This window comes from Euleptes europaea, chromosome 18 (genome assembly GCF_029931775.1).
Source record: "Euleptes europaea isolate rEulEur1 chromosome 18, rEulEur1.hap1, whole genome shotgun sequence".
Lineage (NCBI taxonomy): Eukaryota > Metazoa > Chordata > Lepidosauria > Squamata > Sphaerodactylidae > Euleptes > Euleptes europaea.
In genome coordinates, this window is record NC_079329.1 from 7,779,976 (window position 1) to 7,799,066 (window position 19,091).

At 51.1% G+C, this 19,091-nt stretch overlaps 1 protein-coding gene across 1 annotated transcript in view; it reads right to left on the reverse strand.

Annotated features, from left to right (window-relative positions):
• Window positions 1–429: 429 nt before the first annotated feature.
• The window catches only part of SLC12A6 (solute carrier family 12 member 6), a 45,027-nt gene continuing 26,365 nt past the window's right edge, over window positions 430–19,091 (reverse strand). Inside the window, exons 4-25 of the mRNA XM_056863149.1 lie at window positions 18,550–18,681; window positions 17,569–17,715; window positions 16,161–16,215; window positions 15,905–16,035; window positions 15,017–15,258; window positions 14,517–14,731; window positions 12,982–13,140; window positions 11,694–11,792; window positions 11,233–11,290; window positions 10,293–10,467; window positions 10,038–10,156; window positions 8,474–8,572; window positions 7,122–7,241; window positions 6,025–6,129; window positions 5,644–5,812; window positions 4,191–4,386; window positions 3,921–4,090; window positions 3,686–3,817; window positions 2,516–2,623; window positions 2,238–2,422; window positions 1,003–1,136; window positions 430–523 (exon numbers count right to left, since the gene is read on the reverse strand). Of these exons, the coding sequence (XP_056719127.1) occupies window positions 432–523; window positions 1,003–1,136; window positions 2,238–2,422; window positions 2,516–2,623; window positions 3,686–3,817; window positions 3,921–4,090; window positions 4,191–4,386; window positions 5,644–5,812; window positions 6,025–6,129; window positions 7,122–7,241; window positions 8,474–8,572; window positions 10,038–10,156; window positions 10,293–10,467; window positions 11,233–11,290; window positions 11,694–11,792; window positions 12,982–13,140; window positions 14,517–14,731; window positions 15,017–15,258; window positions 15,905–16,035; window positions 16,161–16,215; window positions 17,569–17,715; window positions 18,550–18,681 (3,042 nt within the window). The 3' untranslated portion in view covers window positions 430–431. The remainder of the gene's footprint in view (window positions 524–1,002; window positions 1,137–2,237; window positions 2,423–2,515; window positions 2,624–3,685; window positions 3,818–3,920; window positions 4,091–4,190; window positions 4,387–5,643; window positions 5,813–6,024; window positions 6,130–7,121; window positions 7,242–8,473; window positions 8,573–10,037; window positions 10,157–10,292; window positions 10,468–11,232; window positions 11,291–11,693; window positions 11,793–12,981; window positions 13,141–14,516; window positions 14,732–15,016; window positions 15,259–15,904; window positions 16,036–16,160; window positions 16,216–17,568; window positions 17,716–18,549; window positions 18,682–19,091) is intronic.

Genomic DNA, 19,091 nt, shown 5'->3' on the forward strand with positions numbered 1-19,091 from the left:
TTCTCGCCATAGCCAGGAGAGAGCAGCAGTGACTCAGGTGGAAAAGAGATCATTCCTGAATTTTGCTTCCTTTGACACCACCCCCCCCTCCAAAACAGCATTTGCCTTTATGTACCCTACACTGGGGGGGGGGAGGGATGAGGAGAGGAAATCTTCACAGCGATCCTCTACCTCAATAAAATCAATTTTCACTCCCGTGCTTCCGCGGTTTCTAACACGTCTCTTCCCGTAGGGATAGGGGACGGGAAATCTCCAGCCTCTGTTCTCTCCCGCCAGGGAAAACCAGCCAGCCCCAGGGAAGTAACAGCAAAGGGGGCAGGGCACTGATAGCTGCTCTCCTTGGGAGATAAGAGTGGCAGGTGGTGACAGGCAGGAAGCGGATGTTGGTGTGTCCAAAAAGTCCACTGACGGGGGATCCCTCCTGGCTCCCCCTAGGAGTAGATGGTGATGACCTCACTGCCGCCCCCTCGCACGAGTAGCACGCGTTCCAGCCCCTCCGTCAGGACCTCCAGGAACTCCATATCTGCAGAGGAAGGAAAGTCAAGGAGCCTGCAATGCACCAGGAGGAGGAGGAAAAGAGTTGGGTTTTATATGCCAACTTTCTCTACCACTTAAGAATCAAACTGGCTTACAATCGCCTTCCCTTCCCCACAACAGACACCCTGTGAGGTAGGTGAGGCTGAGAGAGCTGTGACTAGCCCAAGGTCACCCAGATGGCTTAATATGGAGGAGTGGGGAAACCAACCCGGTTCTCCAGATTAGTGTCCGCTGCTCATGTGGAGGAGTGGGCATATATGGATATATGAAGCTGCCTTATCCTGAATCAGACCCTTGGTCCATCAAGGTCAGTATTGTCTACTCGGACTGGCAGCGGCTCTCCAGGGTCTCAGGTAGAGATCTTTCACATCACCTGTTACCTGATCCTTTTAACTGGGTATGCCGGGGATTGAACCTGGCACCTTCTGCGTGCCCCACGTGAGATCCAGCCCCAGGAAAGGATACAGTTCTCATCCCCTTCGGGGTTACGAGGTGGCCCCGGCATGTTCAGCAGCACTAGCTTGGCTTCGTGAGACTTGTTGACGATGACTTCGTTCAGCTTCACCGCGGTGTGCATGCGGCGCACGTTGGACTGGTCCCTGTAGCGGCAGGGAGAGGCGATGGCATTGGGACCCGGCATGGAATAAGCTGGTTTACACATTTATTTCATGCATTCCCCCCCCCCTGTTCTCCAAAGGGCTCAGGGCCTTATGCGTGGTTCTCCCCTCCACCATTCTGTCTTGACAGTGACCCCGCGAGGTAGGTTAGTCTGATTCGCTACCCGGCACTGCAAGGGAAGTTCTTTGCTCAGCACCAGAGGACAAATTGTCAGCGACAGCACAAACAAAGAACCATGACCCCCGCATATGCTGGGAGTCAGAAATATAAAGACGGAGTCTTGGGTCTTGATGCAGTGGTAGATTTCCACTAACAGAAGCAGGAGGGGGATTTTTGATTAATCCCTTGTTCCACTGCAGCTGTCACCCTTGTGACCTGGGAGTCCCTGTGCCTCAGGGAGCAGAATTTTAAAGGCCCCTTTGGTCTCCAGTCAGACGGGAGAGGTGAGAGCCCCATTCTGTGGAGGGAAATCCCTTCCACTGGATCCAATCCTTTGTGTCACTCTTTCAAGAGGATCTAGGATGCCAACAAATGTTGGTTCCAGAGGGGTAGCTATGTTAGTCTGCTGCCATCAAAATGCAGCACTTCAGAAGAAGAGTTGGCTTTTATTCCGACTTTCTCTACCACTTAAGAAAGAATCAAACCGGCTTACAATCACCTTCCCTTCCCCACAACAGACACCCTGTGAAGTAGATGGGGCTGAGAGAGCTGTGACTAGCCCAAGGTCACCCAGGTGGCTTCATGTGTAGGAGTGGGGAAACAAATCCAGTTCACCAGATTAGCCTCCGCCACTCATGCGGAGGAGTTGGGAAATCAAACCCGGTTCTCCAGATCAATGTCCACCGCTCCAAACCACCGCTCTTATCCACTACACCTCTCTAGTTTAAAGACTAACATTTATTTTGGCAATAGCTTCCGCAAGCCGTGGTCATCTGACCAAGTCTTGCAAAAGCTTATGCCGAAATAAGCAGGTTCGTCTTCGAGGTGCCACCAGACTCTTTGTTATAGGTAAGGCAGGAAAGAATTCTATTCAGTGAACCGGTCACGGTATGAGCTGGAACGGTTAGTCCGTAAGTCCTTACGGTCGCATGTTCAGGAGGTCCTGGAAGCCCTCCAGAGTCTTGGGCTTCTGCCCGCGGGAGGCCATGTACTTGTCCTTGGTCCACGTCATGTGCACCTTTTCTTGGTACGTCTCGGTCTCCTCGTCGTCGTCGGAGCCAATGCTCGTCAGCCGCAGCATCGAGTTCCTGTCCTTCACCAGCTGGGCCTGGGAGCAAGGGGGTTCACTGAAGGCGCGACCGGGAAGCGTCGGCGTGGCCGCCTCTCCCCTCCTGCCCTGGCTCAACCCAGCCAAGCTCACCTCTCGGTCCCGCTCCGTCTTGGAGAGGCGCATTTGCCGCAGCATCTGGGAACGCTGCTCCATCATCAGGGTGCGCTCGTATGTGTAGGCGGAGATGTCGCTGTCGTGCTAGCGGAGGCAAGAGAGGAGAGCTGAAAGCAGAAGCCCCAACACAGAGAACGCAGCCATAACTGCTCGGATTCCTTTGCTCTCTATCTGACCAATATGTTTGAATGAACTACATACAAACAGGGTCTGGCTGGCCTCGACCAGGCCCAGAGCCTTTTCTGCCCTGGCCCCTGCCTGGTGGAATAGCCTTTCTAAAGAGACCAGGGCTCTGTGGGACTGAGATATTCCACCAGGCCTATGGTCGAGGTCAGCTACGGTTCTCCATCAATCGCTGGCCTCCCAAACCCATTTCCTGTTTCTTCTGTGGATTATTGTTGGGGGGGGGGGGTTAGCTGATTATTTGCTGTAGTCTACACCGCAAAATGTGCCAAAATAAGTTTTTACGGGGCACATTTTTATTTATGAATGCTTTAACTGTAAAATGATGCTTTAAATATATTGTGCGCCGCCCTGAGCCTGGCGTCGCTGGGGAGGGCGGGATATAAATTTAATTTAAATAAATAATACTCAAAAGGTATCTGTGTGTGTCTGACAGAAATCTGAACAGCTACTGTGACATCTTGGACATTGGAGTATATGGTCACCATATGGTCTGTGCATTTCCTTTGAAGACAGAAAGCATGGACAAACAAAACAGATCCAAGGAGCTAGCTCTCGTGGCTGTGGAGAGCCGCGACTGCTAAATTCAGGGGCTGTTTGAGTGGAGGGGTGGCATATTTGTATTCAGTACATCTCGTTTTATTTCTCTGTTCATCAACTGATCCCTCAGCCCTTTATTCCCTGGTACCCATCCAAAATATTGACTAAAGGGGGGGGGGAATAGCACCCTGTAGACCAGGGGTGTCAAATTCATTTGTTACGAGGGGCGCATCTGACATAAATGTCATTTGATCAGGCCGGGCCATGCCTCGCCAGCCCAGATCGGAACTGGGGGTGGGGGTGACTGCCTCAGCTGGTTCCTGGGCTGGATAAGAGCCCTCAAGGGGCCTGATCCAACCCGCAGGCCTTATGTTTGACACCCCTGCATGTAGACTGTCACACACACCCCTTGACGTTTCTCACCATTTCAACCACCTCCACCTCTGCCTCAATGCGCAAGTGGTACAGGAAGGTCGCCAAGTCCTTCTTCATCTGGATGCTGTTGTCCTCCAGCTGGGCTACGGTGAAGATGCGGATTCTGCATTTACGCCACACCTTGGGAGGGAGGAGGAGGAGCCGGAGGAGTCAGTGGGCCCCCGGCGGCCACCCCGCCTTCCCTCCGACCGGCCGCACCCCCCCTCCCATTCGCCACCCACACCTTGTGCTGCTTGAGGAGGAAGGGGAGCAGCATGAGCATCCCGCCGTCGTGCACAATCCACCAGACGTCGATGTGGCCCTCGGGGAAGGGTTCCGTGTTGTTGGGGAAAAAGGTCACATTCTTCGCCACCAGCAGGGCGAGGCGGCCCGCTGTCGTCACTCGCACCATGCCTGCGGGGGGGAGCGGAGTTTGAAAGCCGTGCCGCTCCACCCTCGAAGGAGGCCAGAGCCCCTTCGTCTCCCGCCTCCCCGCCCTCGGGAGAGACCCTACCAATGAAGGTCTTCCAAGCGCGGGCGTCCTCGCTCTGGCGCCAGGCGTTGGGCCAGCCCATCACCACCGTGTTGTGCTTCATGCCACCCAGCCCACATGACTGAATGAGGTGGGAGATGCCCTCGCGCAACTTGGCAGCCACCACGATCTGGCAGAAGCCCTTCACCCGCTCCGACTCCATCAGGTGCCTGATGGTCTGAAACGACACGTGCCAGGGCTGCTTGAGGGGGCAGGCGGGCTAAAGCCACCCCCTTGTTATCCTGTCCTAGCCTGAGGAACACTGTGCCAGAGCGGGATTAGGCAAGGAGGAGTCAATCCTTGAGATTTTAATACACTAGGGCCATTTGTGAGCGTTTCCTCGCGGTCACCACGCCGACTACCTTGGGGCTCTGCTTTGGTTATGCTTGCATTTTCCGACTGTCAGAGGTCACCTCGCTCTCCCTGCGCATTTCCCTCACGTTTTCTGGATGTGGGCGAAACACAAATCCAGAAAATGCTGGGGAAATGTGCGGGAACGGGGCGACTTCTGACCGTCAGAAAATGCAAGCAATTTTTCCTCCAGGCCAGATTGGCCAGGGATCCTGGAGGGGTTTCCCCCCATCTTCTGGGCATGGAGTAGGGGTCACTGGGGGTGCTGGGGTGGAGGAAGTTGTGAATTTCCTGCATTGTGCAGGGGGTTGGATGAGATGGCCCTGGTGGTCCCTTCCAGCTGTACGATTCTATTTGCCTTGAAAACTCCCCCAGGGTTTGCTATAAGTCAGCTACGACTTGGCAGCACTTTACACACACACACACACACAGAGAGAGTACCCTCAATCTCAGCGGCTCTCCTTTAATGGTTGAAGCAGTCTCTTAGTGAGCCCAGTCTCTTCCAGGCATGTAGTAGGGGTCACTGGGGGTACGGGGAGGTAGTTGTGAATTTCCTGCATTGTACAGGGGGTTGGACTAGATGGCCCTGTGATTCTATTTGTCTTGAAAACCCTGCCAGGGCTCGCTGTAAGTCGGCTGCGACATGACGGCACTTGAGACACACACACACAGCAACAGAGCCCTGAGTCCCAGCACCTTTCTTTTAATGGGGAGGGGCCGTGGCTCAGTGGTAGAGCATTTGCTTGGTCCCAGGTTCAATCCCCGGCATCTCTAGTTAAAGGAACTAAGGAAGTAGGTGATGTGAAAGACCTCTGACTGAGACCCTGGAGAGCCTTTGAGAAGGACCGTGGCTCAGTGGTAGAGAATCTGCTTGGCATGCAGAAGGTTCCAGGTTCAATCCCTGGCATCTCCAGTTAAAGGGACTAGGCAAGTAGGTGATGTGAAAGACCTCTGCCTGAGACCCTGGAGAGCCGCCGCCAGTCTGAGAAGAGAGTACTGATTTGATGGACCAAGGGTCTGATTCAGTATAAGGCAGCTTCATGTGTGAAGCCCAGTCTCTTGGTGAGCGTGGGCCGAGGCTCACCTGCTCAGCAGCCAGCGCCTCGCTGTAGCTCTCCAGGAAGTTGCCCACCATGACCGAGCCCACAATGGTGAGGCCCTTGCCTGCTTTCAGCTGGGAGGCGAAGGTGAGTAGGCGCGGATGCTTCACATGAAGGTCCTCGTCCAGCTTGAGCAGCACCAGCAGCTGCGGCCTGCGGGAGAAAAGGAGGTCCGCAGCGCGCACAGAGAGAGGGGGAAGGCAGGCCAACGGTCTCGGGCCGCCACACGGAAGCAGAGATCCAGAAATGCACACGGGGTTGCCTTTAACACGGACGGATGCACACAGTTCTGCACCCTGTACGCACCACCACCACCCCGCAATGAGGCAGCAGACCCAAAGAAGCAGACAGTCCCTCTTTCCTACCTCCAGTTCTTGGTGTGAGGCGGCCCCTCCTCGAGGCGCAGCAGGGCGAAGCGGGCCGCGCTCAGGGACAGGCCGCGGATGCCATCCCCCCACTCCTTCTCGGCCCTGAGAGGGAAGCACGACACGGTCAGCCGCTAAAGGAGATCGGGAGGGCGACCTTCCCCAACGCCCACCCCCCCTTTCCAGAAGCATTGGGAAGAGGGGCAGGCGTGGGAAGGAGAAACCACAAGGGCAGAGCCACCTCGGGGGAAGGAGTCGGATGTTGGAGGCTTCAGCCCTTTCCCTCGCTACTGTCTAAATCAGGGGTGTCAAACATAAGGCCTGTGGGCCGGATCTGGCCCCTTGAGAGCTCTTATCCAGCCCACGAGAAGAAGAGGTGGTTTTTATATGCCAACTTTCTCTACCACTTAAGGAAGAATCAAACTGGCTGACAGTCACCTTCCCTTCCCCATAACAGACACCCTGTGAGGTAGGTGAGGCTGAGAGAGTGTGACTAGCCCAAGGTCACCCAGCTGGCTTCATGTGTAGGAGTGGGGAAACAAATCGACTTCACCAGATTAGCCTCCGCCGCTCATGTGGAGGAGTGGGGAATCAAACCTGGTTCTCCAGATCATAGTCCACCACTCCAAACCACCGTTCTTAACCACTACAACACACTGGCTCCACAAGGCAGCCACCCATTCCCGATCTGGGCTGCCGAGGCATGGACCGGCCCAACCAAGTGACATTTATGTCATATCAGGCCCTCGTAACAATTGAGTTCTTCCCTGATATAAATCTCAGTGAAGGAAGATGCTCAAAGGCTCCAAATATCTTTCATCTGCATTTTTCACAGGAACAGATATGCTAGGTGGGGGAAGGGAAAGCAGGCATCTTAGCTTCCCCCTCCCCAAAGATTAAAAACACCCAGATCCCAAGAGCCGAGTACTAAACGACTATGATCCCCAGAAACTCATTAGCAACCCTGGTAATACCGGCAGTGGTGCCATAGGCTGGATGAAATGAAGAATCCCGGAGGTTCTGCACACGCTTTGCTATCTAGGGCTGCCTTTAAGGCGTCGGGACCTCAGAGCCCCCCGAGAGCTGGAGGCACTCACCCCTGGAATTCAATGTACTTGTAGATCATTCCCGCGATGACCATGGCGATGATGGCGTAATACCAGGAGGAGATGAACATCAGTGCCACACAGATGCTCATGCCCATGAAGGAAAGTGCCCTGCAAGAAGAGACAAGAGCGGTCCTTTGCTGGCTGTCAGCAGTATACAGCCCTGGTCCCCTTCGACAGCCAAGCGGAATCAAAGTAATAAGCAAGTCCTGCGATCACACTACATGATCAAGGTGGTTCCCAAGGTGGGCAGTACCACCCCCTGGAGGGCGGTGGGATTACCTAGGGGGGCACTAAGAGGCAAGGGGAGGAGCTGTGGCTCAGTGGTAGAGCATCTGCTTGGCATACAGAAGGTCCCAGGTTCAATCCCCAGCATCTCCAGTTAAAGGGATTAGGCAAGTGGGTGATGTGAAAGACCTCTACCTGAGACCCTGGAGAGCCGCCGCCAGTCTGAGTAGACAATACTGACTTGGATGGACCGAGGGTGTGGTTCAGTATAAGGCAGCTTCATGTATTAATGTCCGAGGCCTTTGGGGAGGGGCTGTGGCTCAGTGGTAGAGCATCTGCTTGGCATACAGAAGGTCCCATGTTCAATCTCTGGCATCTCCAGTTAAAGGGACTAGGCAAATAGGTGATGTGAAAGACCCCTGCCTGAGACCCTGGAGAGCCGCTGCCTGTCTGAGTAGGCAACAATGCCTTTGATGGACCAAGGGTCTGATTCAGTAGAAGGCAGCTTCATCTGTTCATGGGGGCAGCAGGGGGGTGCTAGAGGTGGGCCCCTTTAGCTGTTTTGTTGGATAGAGTAGGGGGAGTGGGGGTTAAGTTTGTGGAACCAAGGGGGCGGTGGCCCGAAAGGTTTGGGAACCACTGGTGTATATAAAAATAAGCGAGCCCTGCAATCGCACTACCTGCTCAAGGCGGTATATATTTGTTTCACATAATTTTATTCTGCTTCCAGGAGCTAATATATTCATATAATTCAGATTTTGTCTTTCAATAAGCAGTAGGGGGGGTCAGAAAGTAGAACAGAGGCATGGAGGCCAAAATTGACTTTTTTAACTTGGCAGCAAAACAACTTTTTAAAAATGGGACGCAGTTGTCAGCATGTGTGGTGTCATCCAGACAGAAAATACACGCAGCCCTGAGATAACCAAAGAATCCAAACCCCCAGCCTAACTTTTTTTCCTTCCAAATCTTATGCTAGCCCACAAACCGCTATCCCTTCTGCACAGCTAGGCGGAGGACTCAGGAGCCCCAGTTCCCACCACTGTCCCAAATCCTCTGCCTCCGGTTCGTCCCCATTCCTCGCTTTCTCCCATTTCGGCTACCCAGATGCTCCTTACCAGTGATAATACCGAAAGCGTGGCCTCCAGTTGGGGGTGCGCAGCAGGGTCTGCAAGGCGCAGGCAAGGTTGACAAAGAGGTAACACATCAGGAAGAACCTGGGAGAGAGGTGAAAACCAAAGTGAGGCCCTGGGGTCCACGTTCCCAAACTACGAGCTGAACGTGATGGCAGCGAGGGGTCCATCCCGTGGCTGCTGATGCCGTTTCAGACAAAGTTGTAGCTCTTTAAACACTGTGGTGAGGCCCTAGGAGCTCCTGCTTCCTTCTCCCTGCACCCTTTTCAAGTGCAGAAACAGGCTGTTTCAGGGTGGTGTGATAAGAGCAACCAAAATGATTAGGGGACTAGAGCAACTGTCCTATGGGGAGCGGTTAAGACGATTAGGGCTGTTTAGCTTGGAAAGAAGGCGGCTGAGGGGAGACATGATCGAAGTCTATAAAATTATGCATGGTTTGGAGAGAGTGGACAGGGAGAAGTTTTTCTCCCTCTCCCATAATACTAGAACACGGGGTAATCTGCTAAAGCTGGAGGGTGAGAGATTCAAAACAGATAAAAGGAAGTGTTTTTTCACACAACACATAGTTAAATTGTGGAACTCCCTGCCCCAGGATGTGGTGATGGCTGCCAGCTTGGAGGGCTTTAAGAGGGGAGTGGACATATTCATGGAGAAGAGCGGTATTCATGGCTGTTAGTTAGAATGGATACTAGTCATGCTGCATACCTATCTCTCTAGTATCAGAGGAGCATGCCTATTATTTTGGGTGCGGTGGAACACAGGCAGGATGGTGCTGCTGCAGTCGTCTTGTTTGGGGGCTTCCTGGAGGCACCTGGTTGGCCACTGTGTGAACAGACTGCTGGACTTGATGGGCCTTGGTCTGATCCAGCAGGGCCTTTCTTATGTTCTTATAAGAGCTCCTGGGGCCACTGCACTGTGCAACCGATTCAGTTTGGGGCCTTGCAGCAATTTCTTAGAAACCGCAATTGCACATCTTAATGTGGTAAAGGGGGTTGTGTGTATCAGGGAAGCGGAGAGCAATACTGTTAGGGAGTTTAGACTCAGTCAAGAGGCTGATCTCCTAGCAGAGTCACTCAAGGCGGAACAGTCACAGCTGAGACACCAGACGAGGATGCGTCTACCCCCTTCAGGGATCAATGGCCACATCAGCAGAAGAGAACAGACAGTTCCAGTGGTGATGGGGGCGGAGTAATCCTTGAAGGGTAGCTACTGGGCAGCAGCAGTAGGGGAAGGTGACACTGGGAGAAGATGTATCCTAGACAACAGCAGTGACACTTTAGCTAACCCTGGTTACTACTGAGCAGAAGAAGGCAATAGAAAACCACTTCTGATCATCTCATCGCTTGGAAACCCTATGATGAGACCAAAACAAAACAAAAGAGGACATTTCGGAGGTCATGAATTCATAAGGTCACCATAAGTTAAAAACAACTTGACGGCATTTAACACACACACGCACAACTGCTTTGAAAATGGCACCAGCGGCCGTGGGATGGACCCATGGCTGCCGTGACGTTTAGTTTGGCTCTACGATAAATTTGCCACTTACATGGAGAGGATGGGGGCAACCATGTCCAAAGAGGCAATCAGGATCCCCAATTCCGCAATGACTGCTGTCAGGAGCAAGGCCCAGGTGGGCTCCCCGTTGGCTTTCCCGTGGCCAAATACCTACACAAGAGGTGTGGGGGACAAAAAGAGAGAAAGACGCTATGCAGCCTTAGTAATTTGGCAAGGGGCAAACAAGATCACTGCAAGCAATACTCTCTTTATCCATGACCAAATAAGAAGGAGTTGCCATCCCTACCCGCAGGAACGGTATGATGTTGTCCTTCGCTATGGCCTGCAGAAGTCGGGGGGCGCCAGTGAGGCTCTGCAGCCCAGCCCCACACGTGGAGAAGAATGAACCGATGACAATGACCCAAGGGGAGGGCCAGGAGAGTGTCCCCACCACCAGGTTCTTGTGAACCGCGTCGCCAAACCTACCCAACAGGAGAAAAACGGAACGAGACCTCAAGCGTTTAGCCGAAAGGATGTGCAATTTGCATCCACAATTAAATTAGATGCCTATTTATAGTTGAATAATAGACCAATCCATTGTTTACAACTGGATAATATTTACAAAGGACCAAGGAGACAGGGGGAGGGAAGGCAGCATGGTATAGCCCGATCGAGTCAGATCTTGGAAGCTACCATATCCAGACAGGACCTGTCCTTGCTCTTCTGGCTCTATCGATTCATTAGCTCATGCCTTCTTGGAATGCTGCTTTTACGAGGAACTTTGATCACATTATATCGCTCCCCTTTTAACATATAAATATAATGCCTCTGTGTCTGACATAATGCCTTTTTTACTAAGTGACTGGGATCCCAAAGCTACATTGTCAGTGGCAAGATTTGTTTCAGTCCTTATATCCCTCAAACACTAGATATATGCTGTTCAAGATCAATGGATCAAGGAGCTTCTAAGGAATAAAGGAAATATCTTGGAAGCTAAGCAGGGTTGGTACTTGGATGGGAGCCCCCCAAGAAAGGTCTCCAGAGGAAGGAAATGGCAAGCCACCTCTGCAGCTCACTTGCCTTGAAAGTCCCTCGCCGTATGTTGGTTGTAACTTGACGGCACGTACATTCATAGGGAGACAGGCCAAAAGGGGTTCTAAGGACACTTTTGGCGTCACAGGTATCTTCCTGGGGGAAACCCTACCTCGCATTTATAGAGCTAGGAGAAACCAAAGCACCATACTTACTTGTCTCTGAGAACAACACCTTCAATACAAGCCCCGAACAGTACCACATTGCTGAGATCTGGTGTGTCACAGTTAAGGAGCTGTTAGAAGTAAGCGCACAAGAGAGCAGCTTGTTGCACGGTGCAAGAACGCATGGGATACTTCCATACCTAAATGCTGTTTCCCTCCAGCATGGTGTAGTGGTTAAGAGGAGCGGACTCTAATCTGGAGAACCAGGTTTGATTCCCCACTCCTCCACATGAAGCCAGCTGGGCTAGTCACAGTTCTCTTAGAACTCTCTCAGCCCTACCTACCTCTCAAGGTGCCTGTTGTGGGGAGAGGAAGGGAAGGAGATTGTAAGCCGGTTTGAGGCTCCTTAAAAAGTAGAGAAAACCAGCATATAAAAACCAACTCTTCCTCTTCTTCTTCCTTCTCCTGCCTGCCTACCCTATTGGGCCCCACCCTTCTGCCAGGAAGGATACACACAAAGGAGGTGGTGAGAATGGCCAGGATGGTACCAATAGGGATAGATTTCTGGGCATCCTTCAAGTCCCCAGAACGATTAGATCCAGCCATGATCCCTGTGGAGATAAAAACAGAGAACTCACATGTGGAAAGGTCTTGATAGCTGAACATTGACAGGGCCCTGAAAATGCTTTACGACACCTCACCTTAGATCTTTTAACACATCATAGGGTGTAAAAACTATCCCATCACTTAATATTAAGAAACTATGTGTATCCCATGTGTATAGGAAGAAAGTCAATTCCTTTGAAATGTAATGTTGGAAAAGAGTGTTATGGATACTGTGTACTGCCAAAAAAAACCAAGTAAGTGGGTTCTAGATTGAATCAAGCCCAAACTGTCCCAAGGAGCTAAAATAACTAAACTGAGGCTATCGTACTTTGGTCACATTATGAGAAGAAAAGAGTCACTGGAAAAGATAATAATGCTAGGAAAATTTGAAGGCAGCAGGAAAAGAGGAAGACCCGACATGAGATGGATGGACTCTGTCAAAGAGGCCATGTCTACCAGTTAAAGCAGTTCCTCAGTGGAGGCTTCCTTGGGAGGTGGTGGGTGCTCCTTCCCTGGAGGTTTTTAAGCAGAGGCTAGATGGCCATCTGTCAGCAGTGCTAATTCTATGACCTTAGGCAGATCATGAGAGGGAGGGCACCTTGGCCATCTTCTGGGCATGGAGTAGGGGTCACTGGGGGTGTGGGGGGGGGAAGGTAGTTGGGAATTTCCTGCATTGTGCAGGGGGTTGGACTAGATGATCCTGGTGGTCCCTTCCAACTCTATGATTCTATGAACCCTCAGTATGCAAGACCTGAGCAAGGCTATTAACGAGAGGAAATTTTGGAGGAAACTGGTTCATAGGGTCGCCAGGAGTCGGAATAGACTTGACAGCACTTAATACACATACACGTGTATCCTTTAAATAAACATTTCTGCAAAGGAGGCATCACTTTAATGAAGAGACAAATGTTTGATTTTAGGGAGGGAAATATTTGGGGAGATTTGCAGTTGTGGCCCAAAGTGAACCATTACAGGTGAAAAGCAATAAAGCTCCTTTGCACCGCAGTCACAGCTACGGGCTTAAGGCTAGCCAGAATTAAGCCGCCATTCCCTAAGCTGAGAGACCAATTTGCTCAAAGCAACGTGAATCTGTGGGAGAGGTGAGACTCCAGTAAGGTCAGCAGTCTACCCTCTGGCTGAGGTTTAGTTCTGGGAACGCGTCCGAACAACAGCCCACGGCGGCCCAGCCCTTACCAGTGACCGAGGGGAAAAAGATGCCCACAAGAAGGGTGAAGGAAGTGGTGATGTCGCCCAGCACATACTGCTGGTTGAGAGCTCCCAACACGTCCACCGAGTGCAAGGACGGCTTCTCGATGATCTCGCCTTTCATCAGGTAGCTGCTCCACAGGTTTTCTGCAATGAGGAAAGCGGGGGAGATCAGGACAGGAGGATTAGCCAGACACTGCGTGGAACATCTCTGGAGCAACTCCCGTTTTATCGGTTTAAACTGTTTCTATCCCTCTGTTCTCCTGATCAATGGGAGTCACAGCGGCCGACGTTACATTCAAAAACAAATGCAGAATCTCATCCGTAGAAATATGGATAAAAGGAAGTAAGGTGCAGCCCTCGCTCTTGGGCCAATGAAAGTATGATGAAAGAGCTCTGATAGACAGGGATGTTCTGCCAGGCCTATGGTTCAGGGCTGCGATAGTTGTTTATAAATTGGCCTCCCCTGCTGGGCCCATCTAGTGTTTGGAGCCCCTGCTGTTCTTTGCTGCGTCCCCTGTTGTGGTTTTTGCTCATCCATTGGAGGAGGATTCCCCCCACCCCGTGGGGCGATAAATAATCCAAGGGGAATTTTATTATCAGGCGCCAGCTTTTAAGTAGTTTTTAGATTATCAGGCACCAGCTTTTAAGTAGTTTTTAGATAGCCTTAGTTAATTTAGGTTTTAATTGTTAAATGTATGTTATAAGTTTTTTTATGATTAGTTTTTCAATGCCATAATAACTATATGGTTGTTAGCCCCCCTGAGCCCGACTTTCAAGAGGAAGGGCGGGATAAAAATTGGATGAATGAATAAAGGAATGAATGAATAAAAAATAAATAAATAAAAACAGGGTTTCAAAACCTGTGTAAGGTTGGGGCCTTCTTCACATCCTCAGGAAGCCTTTTCCACAGTACAGGTGCTGGGGAGGGGCCATGGCTCAGTGGTAATCTGCTTGGCATGCAGAAGGTCCCAGGTTCAATCCCCAACATCTCCAGTTAAAGGGACCAGGCAAGTAGGGACTAGGCATGCAACTAGGGACTAGGCATGAGAAAGACCTCTGCCTGAGACCCTGGAGAGCTGCTGCCGGTCTGAGTAGAAAATACTGACTGTGATGGACCAAGGGTCTGATTCAGTATAAGGCAGCTTCATGTGTTCCTACTGGGGAGGGGCTGTGGCTCAGTGGTAGAGCATCTGCTTGGCATGCAGAAGGTCCCAGGTTCAATCCCTGGCGTGTCCAGTTAAAGGGACCGGGCAAGTAGGTGATGTGAAAGACCTCTGCCTGAGACTCTGGAGAGCTGCTGCCAGTCTGAGCAGACGATACTGACTTGGATGGATCAAGGGTCTGATTCAGTATAAGGCAGCTTCATGTGTTCATGTGTACACAGAGAAAGTGAGAGCTTGTGCAATAACGGTTCTGTCAATCGGAGCTGCCTTGAGGGCGCATACAGCTGGGGTTGGTCCCACAGATATGGGAAAGCCCAACAGATTCCTCGGTAGGAGGAAAATAAAGATCTCTCTTACCAGCAATAACACCACTGGCCAGTCCTGGGATGCCATGGATGACAGTGACATTGTTGTGGTGAAAGTACTCGTCGCAGGAGGCGTTGAGGCGATCGCTGGAATTGCAGAAGAAGGCCCAAAGGCGAGTAGTCATGGTGACGTTGTCACGCTCCTGGGTCTTGGCGCAGACGTCAATGTGGTGCTGGGAGAGGGTGCGGTTCCCCAGCATGCACACGCTAAGTGAGGGAGAGATGCAATTAATAGCCTGGTTTGATTTCAAGCCTATGCACTCATTTTGAGGATCCTTACTCCCCGCTACCCCAGGATGTGGGGAGTTATGGTTTTATGAATGAGCAGGGAAGTCATGCAGCCCTGTTGCCAGAGATTCCTCACCCTGTCACAAGAGAAGGAACTCTGAGCAACATCATAAAACTACACTTCCCAGCATTGCTGAGGGGTTGCTGTGACCATGAGACTGATTTGAGGGGAGGCAAAAGTCAGCCTTCCCCCAGGTCTCTTACGTGAAGTTGGGAGGTGCGAAGGAGGACTTGATGGCACCAGCGTAGATGGCCAGGATGGAAACGATGACGCAGGCGAGGAAGAGGGAGGCAAACTTGTTCACGTAGCGCACGCCCACAAACACCACGAGCACCATGAGCACGAGGAAGGCCGAGCCATACACACGCATGTTGTTCAGCATGGCCGCCGGTTCCTTCAGAGGATCCTCGCTGTAGAAGATGGCTGCCTCGGGGGCAATGTACATCTGCGAGAGAGGGAGGACGCGCATCACCGCTGGGAGAACCAGATGAGCGACAATTAAAAGAGACATGGATTTTGAATGGCTGGAAGCATTTGCTCTGATAGAATCATAAAGTTGGAAGAAGAGGAAGAAAAAGAAGAGGAAGAGGAAGAGGACAAAGGGAAGAAAAGGAAGAGGAAGAAGAAGAGTTGGGTTTTATACCCCAATTTTCTCTACCTTCAAGGAGTCTCAAACCAGTTTAAAATCACCTTCCCTTCCCCTCCCCGCAACAGACACCCTGTGAGGTAGCTGGGTCTGAGAGAGCTCTAAGAGAGCTGTGACTAGCCCAAGGTCACCCAGCTGGCTTCAAGTGTAGGAGTGGGGAAGCCAATCCGATTCACCAGATTAGAGTCCACCACCCATGTGGAGGACTCAAACCTGGTTCTCAAGATTAGAGTCCCCCAATTAGAGTCATCTGCTCTTAACCACTACACCATGCTGGAAGGGACTGCCAGGGTCATCTAGTCTAACCCCCTGCATAGGGGCTGCCTCCAGCTACATCGTCTGTATCATATGGAGAGGGGCTACAGCCGAGTGGCACAGTACATGCTTCACACAAGCAGAAGGCATGCTTCCCCTGCATGGATCGTCCAGGGTGCTCAACACTTACCAGGAAAATTTCAATGGCTCCGAGGATGTACATTGCGGCAGCAAAGGTGGTGCCCAGGTAGAAGCACAGCCCGACGGCCCCTCCAAACTCGGGCCCCAGGGCTCGTGAGATCATGAAGTATGCGCCTCCAGCTGCAGGCGGGAAAGAAAGAAGCAGCTAGGGGACGGGGAGACTGGGCTTGGGAGGGGAATCTTACTGGTTGCACTTCCTTCCTACCCCGTTGCAACCACTGCTACGGTGCAGATTAGTTACTCACCAGGCACAACCCCATTGGTGGCAATGGCACTCATAGAGATGGCAGTCAGCATGGTCTGAAAAGGAGTTAAGAAGGCACCAGGGGGGTTGGGGGGTTGGAAGAAAAACAATTTTTAAAATGCAGAACATCTTACAATTTTTCAATCTTATTTGAACATTTCTGGTTTCGTTTTATGTCTTCCTTGCCTTTTCCTATGGGACGTTATTGCAGGCAATTCAGTTAAAACGCTGGAGTGTGAGAACTCCTTTCCTTTATCATAGAATCATAGAGTTGGAAGGGACCACTAGGGTCATCTAGTCCAATCCCCTGCCCAATGCAGGAAATTCACAACTACCTCCCCCCCATACCCCCAGTGACCCCTACTCCATGCCCAGAAGATGGCCAACATGTCCTCCCTCTCATGATCTGCCTATGGTCACAGAATCAGCATTGCTGACAGATGGCCAACTAGCCTCTGCTTAAAAACCTCCAGGGAAGGAGAGCTTACCACCTCCCGAGGAAGCCTGTTCCACTGAGGAACTGCTCTAACTGTTGGAAAATTCTTCATAATGTCTAGACAGAAACTCTTTTGATTTAATTTCAACCCGTTGGTTCTGGTCCGACCTTCTGGGTCACCAGAAAGCAACTTGGCACCATCCTCTGTATGACAGCCCTTCAAGTACCTGAAGATGGTTATTGCTCATTGAGATGGGCAAACACTCTTGGTCAGATGAGAATGGATAGCAGACCAAAAAAACAACAACACAGATAATATTCATCCACTTGAAATCCAAAAGTGCCACCCTGTAACAGTAGCAAAAGGAACACTACTTCCGATATTCAGACACACTTATAAGGGAAAAGCACTGGGTCATTACTGACCCATGGGGTGAAGTCACACCACAACATTTACTAGGTAGACTCTGGGGGCTATCGCATTACGTATTCCCAGCGATGTATTAAGAGTCTGAAACTGTTATAAAAAATACTGTTCCCACTGTTTGGCCCCTTTAGCTGTGAAGATGTCTTCCAACCATTTTTAGCTGTGGCATCCAAAAACCCTTTTAAAGCAATGTTTTTTATAACATTTTCAAACTCTTAATACATCACTGGGAATACATAATGCGGTAACCCCCTATGTTTATGGGGTGGTTTGCCATCGCCTTCCTCAGATCTACACTTTATCCCCAGCAAGCTGGGTACTAATTTTACTGACCTTGGCAGGATGGAAGGCTATTATATGAAGGCTATTATATGATTTTTAATTTGTCATATCCGCTGCGGCCCAGTTGAGTTAGAAAATGTTGCCTTCCTCCCCTCCCATCTATGTTTGGGGGATTCCTCCCTCCCGCGATCTTGCCCCGTAAGACACAAAAGACCAACGTTAAGGGCTAGGATACAATGAAGAAGGCACGGAAGGGAAACTCACACAGCAACAGCAGATGAGGACGATGCCAAAGGCTTGCAGCACGCCAGCAGTTCCCACCACCCAGGTGAGACGCAGGAAGAGAATCACCCCAAAGATGTTCTGCAGGCAGGGCAGGTAGACGCCCATGAAGGTGCCCATCTGCGGAGACTGCAAGGAGAACAGCAAGAGGGCCGCTGAGCTTTGGCACCAACCTTTCCGCGAGCCTCGTCCTCAGCCAGCCCAGCCTCGCTCTCCGCCCGTCGCTCGGCCAAAAGATCTATTCATGCTTTCAGAAGAAGCTCCTATTTGTGGTCTGCCAAGCCTCCATAAAGACAGGTGCAGAACAACTTCTAGCCCCATTCACAAGTTACGGTGAACAAACGTACAATCTGTGTACAGAGTACACTTGCTTTTTCTTGATGCGTATTTTGGGTCATTCTCATGTTACTTTCAATGCTTGTACTACTCAATATGTGACTCACATTCATATTTATCGAGGGACTGATATTCAGTTTCAGAAGAAGAGTTGGTTTTTATATGCTGACTTTCTCTACCACTTAGGGAGACTCAAACCAGTTTACACTCACCTTCCCCTCCCCACGACAGACACCCTGTGAGGTAGGTGGGGCTGAGACAGCTCTTAATAGAGATGTGACTAGCCCAAGGTCACCCAGCTGGCTTCGTGTGTAGGAGCGGGGAAACAAATCCAGTTCACCAGATTAGCCTCCGCCACTCATGTGGAGGAGAGGGGAATCAAACCTGGTTCTCCAGATCAGACTCCACTGCTCCAAACCAGTGCTCTTAACCACTCCACCACGCTGGCTCTCTTGTGAAGTGAATATGCATTGGCTATTTCTTACAAAGAGATGTTTGTAACAGGGCTTCTGAGAAACTATCACTACCTTTGCCATCCTGATGTTAAACACCAGGTACCTTCTCCCCCTCCCCCAGTGGTCTCAGTGCTAAGAAGGTGCCCCCAGTCTTGGTTATCGAACTACTCACCTTCGTGGGCTTCTTCTTGCCCGGGGGGATGTTCTCAGCCTCCTCGTGCTCCCGGGCCCCCTGCGTGAGGTTGGTGTAGTTGGCCATACGGTTGAGCAGGGAGGACACTTTGGGCCGGGTGTCCATCTCTTCCTGCCAAGCAAGAGGGAGGGCAGCAGAAGTTACGGCATATGGCTACGGAAAATCCCCTTAAGAAAGACAAATCCGGGATTCATTAGATGCTATTGTGACTATAGCAGGTGAGAGAAGGGAGACAAGGGAAGGCAAACAGGTGAAAGAAATAGGGCACATTAGGCGCTCTGGATGCATATAAAGCAAGCTGAGTGCCCTCTGCGCTATAACTGAGCAATCTATATAAATTAGGCATAAATTGTCCTTTTTCTACTACTTATGCGGATGGAACAATGCAGGGCCCTGAATCCTGCTGCTTAACCATCGGAGTCCTCATCTGCCTTTTGAAATTTAATCTAAATATTGTCCACACTCTACATCAGGGGTAGAAATATGCCTATTTTTTAAAAAAGCCAACATTTTCAGGACGC